At 41.3% G+C, this 18,238-nt stretch overlaps 1 protein-coding gene and 1 long non-coding RNA gene across 2 annotated transcripts; one reads left to right on the forward strand and one right to left on the reverse strand.

The window, feature by feature from the left end:
* Nucleotides 1-6,361: 6,361 nt before the first annotated feature.
* Nucleotides 6,362-8,371, forward strand: LOC116374431 (uncharacterized). Its single transcript, XR_004210364.1, has 2 exons — nt 6,362-6,935; nt 7,004-8,371. It is a non-coding gene; the product is annotated as an uncharacterized LOC116374431 (long non-coding RNA).
* Nucleotides 8,372-15,194: 6,823 nt separating this feature from the next.
* LOC116374435 (ferritin, middle subunit-like) lies at nt 15,195-17,342 on the reverse strand. The gene is made up of 4 exons (XM_031827121.1): nt 17,050-17,342; nt 16,521-16,667; nt 16,170-16,295; nt 15,195-15,720 (listed from the first exon to the last, which is right to left on the reverse strand). The coding sequence occupies exons 1-4, from the start codon at nt 17,149-17,151 to the stop codon at nt 15,565-15,567; spliced, it is 531 nt and encodes a 176-aa protein (XP_031682981.1). The 5' UTR covers nt 17,152-17,342; the 3' UTR covers nt 15,195-15,564.
* Nucleotides 17,343-18,238: the final 896 nt, after the last annotated feature.

Consider the following 18,238-nt stretch of genomic DNA (forward strand, 5'->3'; position numbering starts at 1 on the left):
GGGCTTATCTCACGCGGACAGATATTGGTTGGAGTAAATGCTCTCGCCTTGACCTCTTCATCTCGGTCTATATTTTTTTCGTTGCTGCTTTGTTTAATCAAAGTACATTTTATTGGAAACAACTAAAGCCGTAGTATCAGACAAAGGCGACGCTACAGTGCAGGTCTAACTACAGCGGTTATTGTTGAAAAAAAGTTGTGTGTGTTATATCCTTAGAAGAAAATAGGAAGAATTGGAACACTCATTCCAATATAAGGCTAATTGAGAATAATGTATGTCTACATTTGATTTAGCATATAACAGGAACTGAATTTGAGACACAGTTCTGCAAACTTCTGTTTCATTCTCTATAAGAGCACATGTTTCAATAAGAGCACATGTTCAATAGCACATGAAGCTTAATTATTGACCTTTTCCAGAATGCAGTCAAAAGAAAAACTGTAGGGTTTATCACACTTAAAAAAAATATCAATTCAATGTTCAGTATGAGGTATGGGAATACAGTAGTGGACAGAGAAAGAAAGGCTGGCTTTTGTAGAAATGGTACATACGTCTAACATACATAGGTTATTAAGTTAAAACTGTGAAGTGGATAACTTTTTACAGCCAATGTAAATCAAAGACTACAGTAATAAAGTACTGTCCTAACAACTTCAGTTCACATGACCTGATCTTCCACAACTGTTGACAGGGTGCTTTCAGGGTGCTGGTTATTGCTCAATGCAGCCATGTAGTTGAAACGTCATTGATATTCATAAGAACTAGAGCTGTGTTCGAATACTCATACTAACCGCACTAACCATACTACTTGTGATGTAAGTGGAGTATGTAGTATGGTTATTGGTCATAGAATGGATATAGTTAGTTTGCCAGAAGTTCCCGGATGTCGTATTAGCCAAAATACGAAGTATACAAGCAGATGTACTGTGAGGATTTTTACATACAATAGAAATAAGATGAAACATTTTTATGTAATTAATTTCATTATTCTTTTGGCCAAATTTCATATACACAAATGTACATTTACAAACAGAAAACCACATTTTCATACCCTACAAAAAGAAATTGAACTGTATTTTAAGACGGTTAAATGCTCTACTAACAAAAAGCTGTTAGAATTGTAAGTATATGCATGTCCCTTAAGGTCCTTGTGTAATTGTAATGTGATATTGTACCCCCTAGCTCAATTGTCTATGTTTGTAATCTATGTATGCTTGTGTTCCCTCATGTGATTTATATATTGATTTGTTGTTAATAAAAACATTCTTTTTATTTTAAATAGTCCGCTGCCCCATTCGGGAGCCCTATGAACTGATAGTATGCAGTATGTACTCCTTAAGTATGTAGTATACAGTATTTTAGTATGCGTATTCGAACACAGCTTATGTCTTCTGGGGCAGTATGCATCAAGCCTCTCAGAGTAAGAGTGCCGATTTAGGATCAGTTTTGCCTTTTAGATCACATTGATTAACATTACATTGATGGCGAAGCTCCTCCCCCCAGCCTCCACTGATTTATACAGACCCTGGTCTTTCCTGGCCTAGTATGTAAGGTAGTGCCTCTAATCCAATTGTTTGAGAATAGGACCCCATTTTTCCTAAAAATGTAAACCAAAACAGGCTCTATCTATCAGTTTGTCATAGCTACTATCTAGGTTCATTGTTGTTGAAAAATTATGAAGCTGCTTCAAATGGGGGTAAGGGTCTTCAACATAGATAATCATTGAAGTATGTGTCTTGCTTTCTGTTACTTTGATCAACTGTTCTACACTGAACCTCACTTAATAGCGTAATGCTTTTATTATGAGTGCCATCAAAGTTTTGGAGACAATGAGACGAAGCCTCTTCAGACTGTTGGAAGTGGCAGTAGACTCATGCTTAAACCGGTGTTGCAAAAAGGGCTGTGACATACTTGGCATTCCTTTTTTTTGCGAAAAGGGACATCACTTTTTGACTAAATTATTAACAAAGTTAATTAACAAAGTATTAAGTAAAGGCTCTTGAATACCAGTGGTTGAAAAAAGTACCCAAATGTTATACTTTAGTAAAAGTAAAGATACCGTAATAGAAAATGACTCAAGTAAAAGTTAAACTCATCCAGTAAAATCCCACTTGAGTAACATTCTGTATACTCCCCTAGTCCTAATGGTAAAAAATGCCTGCCTTCACTAAAAATAAAGCAGCTTCATTGAATTTTAAACCCAAAATCTATTTTGGCATGAAGTAACAACCTATCATGTGTCACAAACTTTGTGAATATCTGGGGGTTCCCTCTTCACACAGCAGAAAGACTGCATTAATCAGTTGACACCACTTGTTCTTATTACACCACAACTGTCATAATTGTTTCTTTAATAAAGTAGAGTATTATTATTATATTATTGCTAAAGGTACTGCGTAGGTGATTTTTTGCAAGAGATAGCACTTGTGTAGCCTAAGAAAGTAGCAGAAATGTGCAGAAAGTAGTTTTGAATGTATTTTATTGAAGGGAAATAATAATAGTCTTGAATGTTTTTGGAAACATAGTGATATATTCTTATATACTGTATAATGAGTAATTAAACTACAAAATACTAGTCCTCTCATTTTTTTAACCTTTGCCCCCACCCACAAGGTGTATCAACACAATGAATAAGAATAAATAAGATCATAGACACAAAACAAAAACATGAAGAATATAAATCAATCAGCTCAAATTAGCACATGTAGGACAGTATGCAAGTGTGTGTGCATGGACTTTGTAGATGTATTTTCACATGTGCAGCACATAGTATTTGTTTTACAGTCCTTCTTTGGGGAACAGGACAAAATTCAGCCCCCTGAACAGCTTTCACAAGCACTGTAGAGGCTGTTGTGTGGGGGAGGTGCTCCCTTCTTTGATTGTGTGGGTTACAAGTGCCTTTCCCAGCTGCTCCAGGAACACCCTCCTCTTGTTCTGCTTATCAGGCATCTAAGTAGGGTTGATCTTGTTCCATATCACAAAGGCAAACTTTGATGAGAAGTCCTTTCTCTCCCTTGTAGCGAGGAGTGCAGGGGGGAGCTCAGGCTTGTTCTTTATAACTGTGCCAACCATGGTGCTCTTCCTCTTCAGGAGCTGCTGGCGGAGTTCATAAGAGGTGAAGAAATTGTCACACGTGACATTGTGCCCCCTCAGTCCATCTGTCACATCAAGCACAACCCCCATCCCCTGGTTCTTCTCTGGGCCCCCACCGGTCGGCTCCCTGTGTAGACTTGCATCTTCCAAGCGTAGCTGGATTGTGCGTCACAGGCCACCCATGTCTTGATGCCATACTTTGCTGGCTTGCTGGGAATATACTGCCGGAAAGGACAGCAACCTTTTGACAAAAGAGATTACTATCAGTAATAAGTATCAGTGTCACAGAAAACAGTGACATAAATCAATGATATTACAGGTATGGAGGAAACCCAGACCTCTCTTATGGCCGCCAGTTTGTCTCCCATACGTCTTGCAGGTCTTTTCTCACGGTTATCAAATCGTAGCATTCTTGAGAAAGCGTGGAAGACTTTCAGTGGCATCGTGGCATTGAAAATCGCCCTTCCACTCTCTGCATCCCAGGGACTACATGTAGCTTCGTCTCGGGACCTATACACACCAGCTAAGATTATCAGCCCTATTTAGGCACAAAGATCAATCTCATCCATCCTTTTCCAGTTGTCTCCATATTTACGGAAACCCTCCAAATTTGTCATTTCCAGGATGATTTTTTCGATGGCTGGTGTGATGAACATGTAGAATGTTGAGGCGATGTCCTGGGCATGGGCAACTGCATGTCTAGTGGGCCCTTATGACATTTTGTGCTGCCATCCTGCCCTGGTTGTCATATGGTGACAAGGACCATGTTATTTTGCTATTCTTTGATAAAAATGTCTCTCTTTCAGCTTGGGGGATTTCTTCATCGGAAGATGATGCATCGTGCTCTGGGTTGTATTCTTCCCCATTTCCTTCTTCAGATTAAAACAAAAAAGTTCAATAAGTAGCAGACATAATCTCAATGTCTCATTGTGTGTGTGTCTTTGTGGTTTATGTGGTGTGTAAATGATTGTAAAACTGCCGGGTCAAAAATGACCCTAAGACAATCTTTGTACCCTAGTGGTGTACAGCTTTCATGGAAATATTTGTATTTATTTACGGATGTTGCAACCCTCAGACATTCTTTACAAATGAAGCATGTATTTTGTATGTATCAGAGGAAGTACAGATGACAGGTGATGTTCTTTTGATAATTGTGTGAATTAGACCATTTTCCTCTTCTGCTAAGCATTCAAAGTGTAATGAGTACTTTTGGGTATGTATGGAGTAAAAAGTATATCATTTTCTTTAGGAATGTAGTGAAGTAAAAGTATAAAGTTGTCAAAAATATAAATAGTAAAGTACAGATAAGTCGTACTTTCAAGTATTTTTACTTACGCACTTTACATCACTGCTGGATACTTAAGTAAATGTGATATTTCAATGTTTAGTTTTGAATACATTTGCTAACATTTCTTAACCTGTTTCTGCTTTGTCATTATGGGACATTGTGTGTAGATTGATGGGGGAAAAAACTTTAATACATTTTAGAATAAGGCTGTAACGTAACAAAATGTGGAAAAAGTCAAGGGGTCTGAATACTTTCCGAATACACTATATGATACCTAAAAGCTTTTGGAGATCAAAGCAATGTTGAGGGAATCCTATTTGAGTTAGAAAAAGATACGCATGTGATAAGTAAGATTTACAAAACCTTGCAGAGAGCCGATCCGACTCACAATCTATGGAGAAAAAAAATATGAACTATTGGAACCAAGACTTAAAAATAACATATATTGGAACAAGATGGAGAGTGTGTTGACTATAAACAGAAACAACATAACACAATTTGAAGTCATATGGGGTAGAGTTTCATAAGAATTAGAAACAACATTGGGTGTGGATACATTGGGTCTGAGCAAGTGTGATGTCATATATTTTTGTGGAAATATATGTATGTCATGCCTCCACATCGTTACGCACACCTGGACTTCCTCATCAACTTGATCATCTTCCCTTTTATTTAGCCATCAGTAGCCTCAGTCATCAAGCATTATTGGTTTGTTTTCCTGTTCAGTACATATCCCCTGTTTTGTTAATGTTGCCTTGCTCTCTCTTTCTGCATATGCTTCCTGACTCACTGTGTATACACGGCAGAATACTTCCTCTCAATATGGAAGCAGTAGAGAAGAAAACCATCATCCAGAAGGTCTGGGAACAGGGTCATCTACTCCACCGGAACACCACGACCAGTTGGCGCAAGTGGGTACGGCCATGGAGGAGGTCCTCCGGCATTCTCCACCACCTCGATACCACTAGCATGGCTCTCCATACCCTATCAGAGGTCCTCGTACCACAGGTCGTCACAGTGAGCCAGTCCACCAGCCTACCCAGCCGTCCACCCAGGTCAGCGATGACGTACTGTCCCTTCTGGGGAAGTATGACGTACTCCATCGAAATGCCGTGGCTTCCTACTCCAGTGCTCCCTCTATTTCGCCCATCAGATGGGAGACCCCACCACCGAGAGGTCCAAGGTTGCCACGGTCATTTCCCTGCTGATCTGGCGGGCGTTGGCGTTGGCTACGGCTGTCTGGGAGAGAGGAGAGGAGGAGCTTGGTTCCTATGAGTGGTTCATGGTTCTGTTCAGGGCGGTCTTTGACCATCCTCCAGAGGGCAGAGAGGGAGGTGAGCAAGGTGCCCAGACTGCTGCGGAGTATGCCCTCACCTTTTGGACTGTGGCAGCCTCCAGTAGATGGAATGAGCCGGCACTCCTCATTCTCTTCTGGAGAGCCTGAACCCATGGAGGTACGGGCCACACACCTTTCCTAGGCAGAGTAGCATCGCCAGAGACAGCTGGGGCTCTGTCCCTGTTGCGGCCAGGAGGGGCACCAGCTTCAGCGTTGTCTGGTGTGTTGCAACTCAGAGTTAGGGCAGAGACGATTACCTCGTAATCTTCCATCTCCAGGGTAGGTGTGAGTTTTCCATCATCGTTTTCCACCTTACCCTTTCTGGTTCCCATTTTACTGGCTGGCTGTCCCTCAAGTGTGGTCTCTACAGCTCTAATGGACTCCGGGGCCGCAGGGAACTTCATCGCCCAGGACTTGGCTTTCTCCCTGACCATAAATTGGCATCCGCTTTCCTCTCCTTTTCCAGTCCAAGCCCAGGAAAAGCAACCATTGGGATCCGGCATAATCACACACATTACAGCACCACTCACCCTCACCATGGGACCCATGCACCAGGAAAGCCTTCCCTTCCTTATCATAACTGCACAAAGTCATCATCACAAAGTCATCCTTGCCCCCCCCCCCCCCCCCCCCCATGCCTCCAATGTCATAACCCCACCATCTCCTGGTCGAGGATAAAAATCACTGCCTGAAGACCTTCTTTCCTGTAACCTGTGGTTCCACACCAGTTGAGAGTCCCGAAAGTGCCCTCCAGCCCATCAGTCGGTCCTCCCGTATCATTGGCCCTGTGATTTGTGACGTAGATGTGGACATCCGGCAGGCTCTGGGGAAGGAATCCCCTCCTGCTACCGGCACTCCAGAACGCATCTATGTCACCACGGGGGTAAGAGATCGGCTGTTCACCTGGGCACACGCATTCCTCGCCTCTGGACACCCAGGTATCACTTGCACTATCCAATCCCTCTCTGAAAAGTACTGGTGGCCCACCTTGGCGCAGGGCATCGCCTGCTATGTCAACTCCTGCTCCATATGTACCCAAACCGAATCACCCCGGCACGCTCCAGCAGAGAAACTACTTCCCCTTCCCGTGCCTCAGGGCCCTGGTCCCATCTGTCCATAGACTTCGCTCCACAAGGAACTTCCAGCTCCGCCTGCCCTCCCGGAAGCTGAGCCCCCCAGTTTGTGGGGCCCTTCACGGTCCTCCGAAGGGTCAATGAGGTAACTTACCATTTTCAACTCCCCACCAAATACCAGATCTTAACCTTTTGTCATGTTACCCTCCTCAGGTCGGTGGTTCCCGGTCCACTGGCTGATGCGTCCCCCATGACACCACTCCACCTCAACTGAACATTGATGGGACCCCTACCTATGCCGTCAGGTCCCTATTGGACTCCCGACGTCAGCTTCAGTACCTGGTGGACTGGGAGGGGTGCGGTCCAGAGGAAAGCTGTTGTGTTTCGGACGACGACATCCTAGACCCCAACATTGTCCAGGATTTCCATCTCCGCCTTCTCATTGCCCTAGGGCCGTCCTCCTGGTCGGCATCTTCGGGAGGGGGTACTGTCACACCTACTCCCGCTCCCTCTCTCCAAAACCGGCTCTATAAGTCATAGCTACTATCTAGGTTTATTATTATCATTTTTTATTATAACCGGTGTTGCAAAAGGCCTGTGACATACCTAGCGTTCTTTTTCTTTGTGGAAATTGTTAGTTTTTGACTAAAGAATGTGTAATGCTTAGGAGAGATGGTAATCCATGATTCAGATCAGGAGGATTGAGATTGTGAGTCATTTTCATAGTCTCACAAAAGGACAAATGTTCCTGTATTTGCTGTCACCTCAACTGTTGCTCGTCAGCAACAACCTTATGAAGTGTTGTTAGTCAGCTGAAACCCTCACTCATTCAAAGTGACCTTGTTTTAGCAGAAGGGTCGACTTCAGGAGTAAACGTTATTTATAATAAGGGTTACACAGAGAAAATCGGACATCTCTGAAATGGAAATGGATGTCTCTACGTTCAGCAAATTATATTTTACCTAAACCTTCACTGAACGCTTGATAAAAAAACAAGTGACACTCCTCATGCCCCAACAATTATTAAAACAAAGTGGATAACAGAACATCCTTACAGTTTAACCTCACCTCTTGGAGACACCAGAGCCTTAGATATGCCGTTTCAGAAACTGTTCTTCGTCCTGTCAGCACTACATGGCAACGCAGGAATTTTGATAGCGGACAGGGCTGCGGGCCAGAAGGTTGTGTTTTCACAGACACCTATGGACAAGAGTAAGGTTGGAAAGATCTAATTCATAGTAAAAGCATTGCATGAGTCTATCATCATATTTGCAGAAAAATTTGCCATTATAAACAATTCATGCAACTCTACGGAATTTTACATATTAGCAGAATATTTTTTAATACTACACAAATTACTCAAATTACAGGCTAAGAATGGACATGGAGATAGCCCTATGTGTTCATCTTATCCAGTGATGACCTGTCATTCAGGGCAGCTTGGTTTTTCATGTTTAGCTTTGTTTGAGCCTCACCTATTTTGCATGTTAATCTGGCAATATGTGTCACATATCAGTTTGCAAACAATGTACAAAGAATAGAAAAGAAAAAACATTAAGTTAATAAAACCACATACAAACATTGTCTCTTCTTTTGCTTTCTTGAGTAAGGCACCTCCAAAATGGAGGTGTTTCCACCTAGCTCAGTGCTTTCTGTGGTGGTGGTAATGTTCTCTACTTGCACCATGATTGGCTCAGTGTTCTGACGCTCATGGGGACACTACGTCAAAGAAAAATGTATGGGGAGAGCTCGGAAATTCAACCCCCTTCGGTGCTGCCATGTAGTTACATAAGAAGTGCCCATCTAAGAAGGCTCAAGGTCATTGGCCACAGATAAAATGATGTCAAATCACGTTATATCTACCGTAGCTTTGATTGGACTGATCATGTCAACATCAAACTTTCTACTGGCAAATCCTTTTCACTCCTTGTCAAATGAAGGGAATTCTGAAGAGAAATTATAGATAAAACGTCGGCCATTGGACATAAACATTGCACATCAAATTGGTAATCGCAAATTCAACAATGAGTGGTTTGGAAGGAATCAGTGGCTGAATGCAAGCATTGCAAAGCAATCACTAGCCTACTATTCAGTGGAGTTGGTTTGTTCGAAGCTTAAAAGGATAAACATTCAACATTGGCCATGCCAATGGCTGAGTTCAAAACAACTAGAAACTTGGAACTGGGAAATCTCAGACTTCAGTGAGTTCAAGACACCTGGGAACTCAGAAAGCTCAGACTGGGAAAATACGTTTTGAACGGTCATTCAACTTGGAATTCCATGTCGGGAACTCAGGCATCTTTCTGGAGCTCCGACCTGAAGATCACTGACTTCATGATTCAACCGTGTTTTTTTGTAGAGTTTCCAGTTGTCTTGAAAGCACCATAAATCCAGAGGATGCAAGACTTTGATGACAAAATTTGCCCACAAAGGACCGCCGCGCAACCTTCCTGTTCATGTGAGCACAGCACAAACAGATGAGTCCAGAAAGGCGTTGTATGCTGCTGCATAAATTATATAATATGCCAGGGAGATATACATACTGTAGCTAATAAAGTAATACCAAGTGTATGCTGTGTAGTAAACTGTTAGTAGCCCATGTCCCTTACTCAAATAATTGGGTCATTTTCCCCCTCATAACTTAGCCTACTGTTCGCACTTGGTGTTGCACATGTAGCCTAAAGCCTGTTTTAGAGAAATGTCATCAAAAAATATTGTAAGAGCTTTCATTGTCTGCTTCTATGCCCCCTATGTTTATCCTACGGTTCTGACTTGGTGCACAGGGAGAATACTGTAAGAACGGCCCATGTTCTTAATTCTGCCGCTGTACGTTTCAAAAGTGCTGAACAAATAGTTATATTGACTACATTCATCCTACTTCACACATTAATGTCTTTACCGAAATTACGCATTGCCTCTTAACCGCTCGTCGTCCCCTTATGCCATCATTTGCGCTTCTCAATTGTCAGTAGAAACATCTGATTTGGCAAGTCAGCCATACCAGCTATCTGTTTTTTATAAAGGCAGTAATTGAGGCTGAATGAACTGTATTGCTGCCAGGTGTAGCAGGAGTAAGGTGTTGAGCCTGCTGTTGGAAAATCTTTATGTAGGCCCTAACATTTTGGGCACCGTTATCGTGCAATTCATGTATTGTTTAGTGCTTTGCTGGCATGCAGCTACTTTTCTTTTTTTTGGGGGGGGGGGGGGGGGGGGGGGGTTTACCCCACCAGTGATCTTATCATATTTCTCCAATGTCAAATCAGTGTGTCTTGTTTCCAACGAATCTGTCCCTGTTAGGAATCTGACTGTAGTACTTTCTTTCAAAAGTTAGGCCTAGCTTTCCACCCCAGACAGTAGGCCTACCGACGCAGATTTTTTTTTTGATTTAACAGATGACTACTCTTCTTTAACAACAGAAGGTCTCAAGGGTTTCCCTAAAAACTGTCTGGGTATAAACATCTGTTGTACACAAAGTAAATAGCTTAATCAATGGAAAGTGACAGAATTAGATTACTTCTCAAGCAAATTACATTGTTTGCCTCCTTCACTATAGGAGATTGTAGCTCAGACTCTGAATGTTAAAGAAACTAAACAATGACATTCCCATATGGATCGAAGTTACGTCTTTCCAGGGTATTTTCAAGTTGTTTTTTGCATAAAGCATAACGGACCAAAGTGCTGTTATAGATCACTGTATGTAATTGGATCGGTTTTATTTTATTCCAAATCTTAAGATAACAATGGGTAACGGACCAGACTGCTGTTATAGATCACTATATGTAATCGGATCTGTTTTATGGTAGCCATTTTCTTAATGACATTTTCTTCAATAAAAGGTAGGCCTATGTCATACCCTCTCATACCCCCTCTATTCCAGTACTGGTTTTAACTTAACAGTCCTTCACTGACTTGGAGGGAGGCTATTTAAAGAGTGCATGGTGGGTGGAGGAATTGAACGACAAATCTATGGATATAGCAGCCTATAGCCTAATTCTGTCTGTCAAACAGGTAGAGCTACCTCTTATTTCTGAAACAGAAAGGAAGAAATAGGCTCCAACACAAAGCCCTTTTGTTGTTAGTAAAGTCTAATTAAATGAAGACGGTTTAAATGAATTATTCCTTCTCCAATTTGCCTATTTTCAGCACTATCAGCTGTCCATTTCCAATTGATTGTGCCGTGACTGCTGCTTCAAGTTTCAGCACCACAATGTAAGTAACTAAAATCTGGCTTACTGTGATGTCAATAACTTGGATAAATACATCATGGGCAAGAAACATTTTGTTTTTCTTGAAATCAATTATAGTAGTAGCAAGCTATCAAAGTTGACCTCCGGTCCTCAAATGCTCTGCTTCTCAAACTGAACAGAACATAGGCTATAGGCTAGTCTACGCGCAAGATATTGCATTTTTTTGGACGAACAGAACATAGGCTATAGGCCTACACAGCGCAACATTGGTTAGGCAGCAAAAAAAACGGTATTGATCAGCAAGGGCAGAGCAGGCCTCAGGGTTGGAATATCCGTTGCAGTGTGTAAGCAGTCTAGTTTTATTTATGCTATCCCAGCAGCTATCTTAGAAATATAACTTTTCTCTGTGCTTCTCTGAGGATGCACTTCGTAGCCTGTAGCCTATAGGCTATAAATCATTTGATTGAGACCACGCTAAATAACCTATAGGGACACTTCATATTTCACAACCAACAGAGAATTTCAAATTACATGACCCTCCCCTGCACTAGATTTAAAAAATAGTAAATCCTCCTCTTGACTGAAATTGAAAAAGCATGACCCTCCCCTTTTTTCCTCCAGGTACCCACCCTGTACATCTCTTAGCATTACAAATTAATCGTACTAACTAAGAATGTTCTTAAGTTAAAGTTATAAACAGAAGTGATAGTAATACTATAAATGATTAACCGTTACAGAACTCTTCTGAAGGGTGACACAGCGTTTTTAGTCTGTACTCTTTCTCCCTCCCCCTCTATTCCTATTTGTCTCCCTCCTTCCCACTCTTTCTCCTGTCATAACCTCCCGTTGGTTGTACTACAGTATGGACTGACTCAGGCTCTGCCCTGGCTGTATTTCTGCCTTGTCATTGTGACTCAGCATTCTGGAGACCCAAACAGAGACGGAAGAGGACGCAAAATGTTCACTCCCTCAATGGTTCTGTTTCAATAGATGTCAAGGACTATGCAGACCACTATCGCATTGGTTTCTATGGAGTACCCCACTATCACCGTGACAATGGTGGAAGGAGACTAGGTCTCATGACTATTGAAACAGACTTGAGCGGCGAAGAGTGGGCGAAAACGTCCTGAGACTAGGAAAAAAAGGGAAGAAGTAGAGAACAGTAGTAACATACTCTGTAACTTACTAAGGCATTTTAAACAAATAGCTGTAATATGGTTGTTTCTGATGAATGTTGGAGGGAAAATACACCAACAACTTTCCTGATCATTTGGCCAATATACCCCAATCACAACTCAAGTAACAATATTTTTCAATATTACTTTAAACTGTAGGTCTACCTAACAGTTTAGAAAATCACCACCAAACCCCTTGGTTTTTCACACTCAATAGTTTCCTGTGTGTATCAAGAATGATCCACCTCAGATAGGGACATACAGCCAATTTAACACAACTGTGGGAAGCATTGGAGTCAACATGAACAAGCATCCCTGTAGAATGCTTTCGACACCCTGTAGATCGAGTCCTTGCCCCAACGAATTGAGGTTGTTCTGAGGGAAAAAGGGGAGTTTGCAATTCAGTATTAGGAAGTTGTTCTTGATGTTTTATACACTCAATGTATATATACAGTGCCGTACAAAAGTATTTCCCCCTTTCTGATGTTCTCTATTTTTGCATATTTTTGATACTGAATGTTATCAGATCTTCACCCAAAACCTAATATAAGATAAAGGGAACATGAGTTTACAAATAACAACAACAAAAAAGATTTACTTATTTTATTTATTTAATTAACCAAGTTACGCAACACCTAATTCCCCTGTGTATCAAAGTAATAACTGGTATTGCCACCTTAAGCTGCAATTACTAAAAACAAATGCCAAATACCATATCGGTCCAAATTATCAGGCAGGTGTGTTATTTAGCAATAAGCATGACAACCTATATTATGGGGTTGCATGGGGTTTCCCATCAACATTTACCCCAGTGTGCTAATCATTAGCTAGATCAGTGGTTCTCTATCCTGGTCCTGGGGACCCAAAGGGGTGCATATTTTAGTTTTTTTCCCAAGCACTACACAGCTGATTCAAATAATCAAAGCCTTTTGATGAGTTGATCATTTGAATCAGCTGTGTAGTGCTAGGGCAAAAACAAAAATGTGCACCCGTTTGGGTCCCCAGGACTGGTTTTGAGAACCAGTGAGCAAGATCATAAACTCAAAACATTATCTTGTTGCTAGCAACATAGACTATTGCTGACTTGACTGTCCCAAACTTTCCACCGGTACTCAGCCAAGTATGTATATATACTGAATAATGTAGGCCTATCTGTTACAACGGACTCCTGTTACTGCTTACCATGCTATGTTGTTGTCTCTCTTGACGTGAAAGGCCTTTTGCCTTTTGTTAGGCCGTCATTGTAAATAAGAATTTGTTCTTAACCGACTTAGTTAGCCTAGTTAAATAAATAAAGATTACAAATAAATAAAGCACTTCTCTGCAGCTTTGACATTATTGATCATAATCTGCTGCTGGAAAAACGTAAGTGTTATGGCTTTACATCCCCTGGCTTTACATCCCCTGCTTGTGGATCTAGAGTTACTTGTCTAACAGAACACAGAGGGTGTTCTTTAATGGAATCCTCTCCAACATAATCTAGGAAGAGTCAGGCATTCCCCAGAGCAGCTGTCTAGGCCCCTTACTTTTTCTATCTTTACTCATGACTTGCACTGGTGCTGAGTGAAGCCTGTGTGTCTGTGACTCAACACTACACACATCAGCTACCAGAGCAGGTGAAATCACTGCAACACTTAAGAGCTGCAGTCATTTTCAGACTGGGTGGCAAGAAATAAGTTAGTCCTAAATACATGAATTTCAAAACTAAAGGCATTGTATTTTGGACATAAAATAAAAACACTAAACCCTGAACCTCAACTAAATCTTGTAATGGATAATGTGGAAATGTAACAAGTTGAGAATAAACTTCTGAAATGGTAAAAGCATATGGATACAACACTAGCTAAGATGGGGATAGATCTGTCCATAATAAAGCACTGCTCTGCCTTAACGCTTTCAACAAGGTAGGTTCTACAGGCCCTTGTTTTGTCGCATCTGGACTACTGTCCAGTCATGTGGTCAGGTGCCACAAAAAAGGACTTAGGAAAATTACAATTGGCCCAGAACTGGCCTGCACAGCTCACCCTTAAATGTACGCAGAGAGCTACAACACATACCGCCAGGTCTCTTCACAATTCCAGGACAGAGTATGGGAGGTGCACAGTACTACAGAGAGCCATGACATGGCTGCTATTCCACATCAAGTAACTCAAGCAAGCAGTAAAGTAAGATTTAAAACCATAAAAACACAATTACATATTCACTATAGATACACACACATGGATTTTGTGTTGTAGATGTGGTGGTAGAGTAGTGGCCTGAGTGGGAAGCATTAATGTTTTGTGAAATCTTTTTAATGTAAGGTTAGTTAATGTATAGAACTGCCTTTATTTTGCTGGACCCCATGAAGAGTAACTGCTGCCTTGACAGCAGCTAATAGGGATCCATAAATACAAAATGTTGGGAAATGAAGGAATATGCAATTTAATCAGATGCCATCTAGTGGCCTTTTTGGGTACATCAGATTACAAATCTCTGGCCCTCTTTGTGTAAAATGTTTTCAAATAGAATGACAAAGCTGCAAAACTACCCTAAATATAAACCAAGATAGTCAATACCATACAAATGTACTCAATTTTACCATGTCAATAATTGGTTGTATAAAGAATAGTTGAAAATTCCAATGCTGAGTAGACCATCTTCCCCTTTAACCAAGTTGTCTAGCCACCAGAAACTCCTTTACTATATCTTGAAAACAATATTTTTCAGTTCAAGTATTAAAGTTCAATTTGCCTGTTAATTACCAAAATGACAGCGTTCTGTAACTTATGGGGAACTATTGGGCATTACCAAATGAAATAAATGGAGATTTGCCAGTCAGAGCCAAACTTCCCATCACTAGAGAAATGTGCCATAACAGCTGGCTAACAGTTTTGATTGACCTCTAGGCTGTCTAATAAACTTGTGATGCACAGTGTAAAGGTCTACATCAATTGTAGGTAACAGTTTCACTCCTACGGCGCTAGAGTTGACAGCTGGGTCCTTAATTGAAATGTCCTTTACTGTATCTTGTAATAGTGCCACCCTGTGGTCAGAGGTAACATCCTTTAAAACTCATGTTTAACTTCTATTGTTATGACCCTCAGTCACTAGTAGGTCTGCAATTAAATATTTCTCACTGGTATGAAGACGCTCAGTAAAAGAGCAAAGCACCTGAATAGACTGATACAACATCCATTACTACAGGTCAACACTTCAAAAACAGTAACAAACAAACTTTTTTTATTGTTTTACAAGAAGCCTTGCCTCCAAAATACAGTAGTGTTGTCAACAGAAACAATGTCACAGCAGTGTTGCAATTCACCAGTTTAACACTCTCCCATCCCTATAAAAGCAAAGCCAGGAGGATCTATCAGAGAAGCCAGGAGTCCTGGTCTGAGGAATGAGGCCATAGCCTGGGGATGGAAGTGGTTTAGCTCTGGCCTCCCAGGGTGTGCTTGTCAAACAGGTACTCTCCCATCTTGTTTTTGACAGCATCCATCTTGGTGAGGTTGGTGATGTGGTCTCCCAGCTTCTTAATGGCCTCCACCTGCTCATTCAGGTAATGGGTCTCCAGAAAGTCACACAGCTAAAGAGGGAAAACAGGTCAGACAAAATAATGATTACCGACTATTGTAACAGTAATTACAGTAACACACAATAGCCTGGTGGTAATGGCATAAGTGTAGATAATGAGGTGTCTATTTTTTAACGAGTCAAGTCCATTAAAACACTGCTTTACAATGGCATCCTAATGTGGAACAATAGGTTAACTGCCTTGTTCAGGGGCAGAACACATTTTTACCTGGTCAGCTCTGGGATTCAATCCAGCACCCTTTAAGGCCCAAATCTCTAACCCCTAGACAACCTGCCACCCCTTATGCATTAGCTGCATTGTGAGCATCTGTGGACTATTGTGTGCGTGTGACGAAGCAGGTAAACAATCCGGTGTCATTAGTTATCAGAGCTACAACAACCTGATCATCTCCTGGGACAGTACCTGTATTCTATGTGATGTGTGGTTCCACCATAACTTACATGGGGGTCAACCTTGTCAGAGGCAATCTTGTGCAGGTCCAGCAGGGCCTGGTTCACATTCTTCTCCAGCTGCAGAGCACACTGCATGGCCTCCAGCCCATTGCCCCACTCATCACGTTCTGGCTTCTACACAGGACAGAGTGAACACAGAAGTGTTAAGGACTACTAGCAGACGTTGAGGTCAGGATAAAGTGAACAGAGTTACACCCCTCACAGTTTCAGTTCAGTGGTTAGAGGCCGTATGTTTAGGACTACAGGTTCTCTCAATCAACTAAACTCTGTAGACACTTTCCTCCATGGAGGAAAAACATCAGTCTACAATCTAAATGTGTTTGATGCTCAGGCGCTCACCTTGATGTCCTGGAGTAAAATGCGTCCACCTCTCTTGTTCTGGAAGGAGAGTAGCTTGTCCGCGTGCTCCCGCTCCTCGTCGCTGTTCTCCTTGAAGAAATGCGCGAAGCCTCGCAGAGCCACATCGTCACGGGAGAAATAGAAAGCCTGGGGGGATAAACAAAACATTGTAGTTAGAAAAAGGAAAAAAACATGACAGCATTCTGTTCTTGTTGTGGCAACTAGGCTTGATGATATAGGGATGAATCAGTCTGTTGTCTACTTGGTAACCTGACTTTTAACCTGTCAATGAGTTGTTACGCGCTCTGACAGAGGTAGGATAGATTCAACTTCATTTGTATGCTATTTCTAACTGGAGGGTCTTAATAGCCTTGCCAAGTAAAACTCAAATGTACATCACGGAGTTGAGATTCTTGGCTATTAATTGTCTAGGACAACAGAAAAATCAAGTGGAAAAAAAGCCATTTAGGACCAGGCATAATAATACACAGGTAGATCAACAAAACGGTCATCTTGGTAGACTCCTTACCATTGAGGTGTATGTGTAGGAGGCAAACATCTCCAAGTTGATCATCCGGTTGATGGCAGCTTCGCAATCGTGGTGATAGTTCTGGCGGATCTGAGACTCCATCTTGGCAGATTTTCTTTTATATCAAAATAAAAAGTAAAAAAATAGAGTTTAAACTATATTGCTATTATAGTTCAAGTAAGTGCTATGTCATTAATCCTTAATGTTCTATAATGCGGGACGAAGGCAGAGGAGTTCCGTTCAATCACTGTTGAAGCAAGAACTTCTTCATGAGTCTTCTCAGACTTGTGAACTAGAAGGAGCCTTGTTCGCTCTATTTATTGTTCCAAAAGGAATGCGTCAGTGAAATCCACCCTCACAGAGCGTAGCCAATCACCTTTAGAAATTCAACAGGAACTATGCGGATCATTTGATGACGATCCCATTCCTCAGGAGTGAATGTAACATTGTGTGTTCTCATGAATTCTTGATAATCGTATAGTTGGCCATCATTGTTCAATAATTGTTTAATCCAAATAATGTTGTTGTCAAACCAGTCTTTTTGATATGGACCCTGATTTAACTTTCATTGTTAATTTGTTGATCTTTAATGGAAGATTTGTTAAAGCTTAAACATTACGAAACTTCTATATGATCAAAATCCGCAAGTAATTTGACACTGTTATATACCTCCACACAAAAATGTTTTTATCTCACGCAGACAGATTGGGGGTGGAGTAAATGCTCTTGCCTCGACCTCATCTTAATCTGTTTAAAAATTGTTACTTTGTTTATTACGAGAGTGGATAAATTTACTTGTTTTGACTAATTATGACAAGAGTTAAGAAAATGTTGAGAGGTGTAATGACTTTTCAAATAAGTTACGTTACACGTTATGTCTGATGTTGGCTGACAATTTTTGAGCTACGCTATCCTTACGAACTGCATAGCATATCATTACAGCAGTATGTACCAGTATGTTAGCTAGCTACCTAACGTAAAGTTAGTTGGCTATTAATACATCAGGATTAGCTAAGTGGTATAGTCATTGTGCGCTCTCAATGGACACTGGAAGTAGCTAGCAAGCTAGCCAAAGTTAGCCAGTTAGCTTGGGTGCTTGACTGCCGTTGTGAGGTCAAAATGCTCGGATCAACCCTACTCCTCGGCTCTGAACGTCTGAACGCTCCGAGGGCGAAACGCTTTAAATTTA

This window comes from Oncorhynchus kisutch, linkage group LG6 (assembly GCF_002021735.2).
Source record: "Oncorhynchus kisutch isolate 150728-3 linkage group LG6, Okis_V2, whole genome shotgun sequence".
In the NCBI taxonomy this organism is placed as follows: domain Eukaryota; kingdom Metazoa; phylum Chordata; class Actinopteri; order Salmoniformes; family Salmonidae; genus Oncorhynchus; species Oncorhynchus kisutch.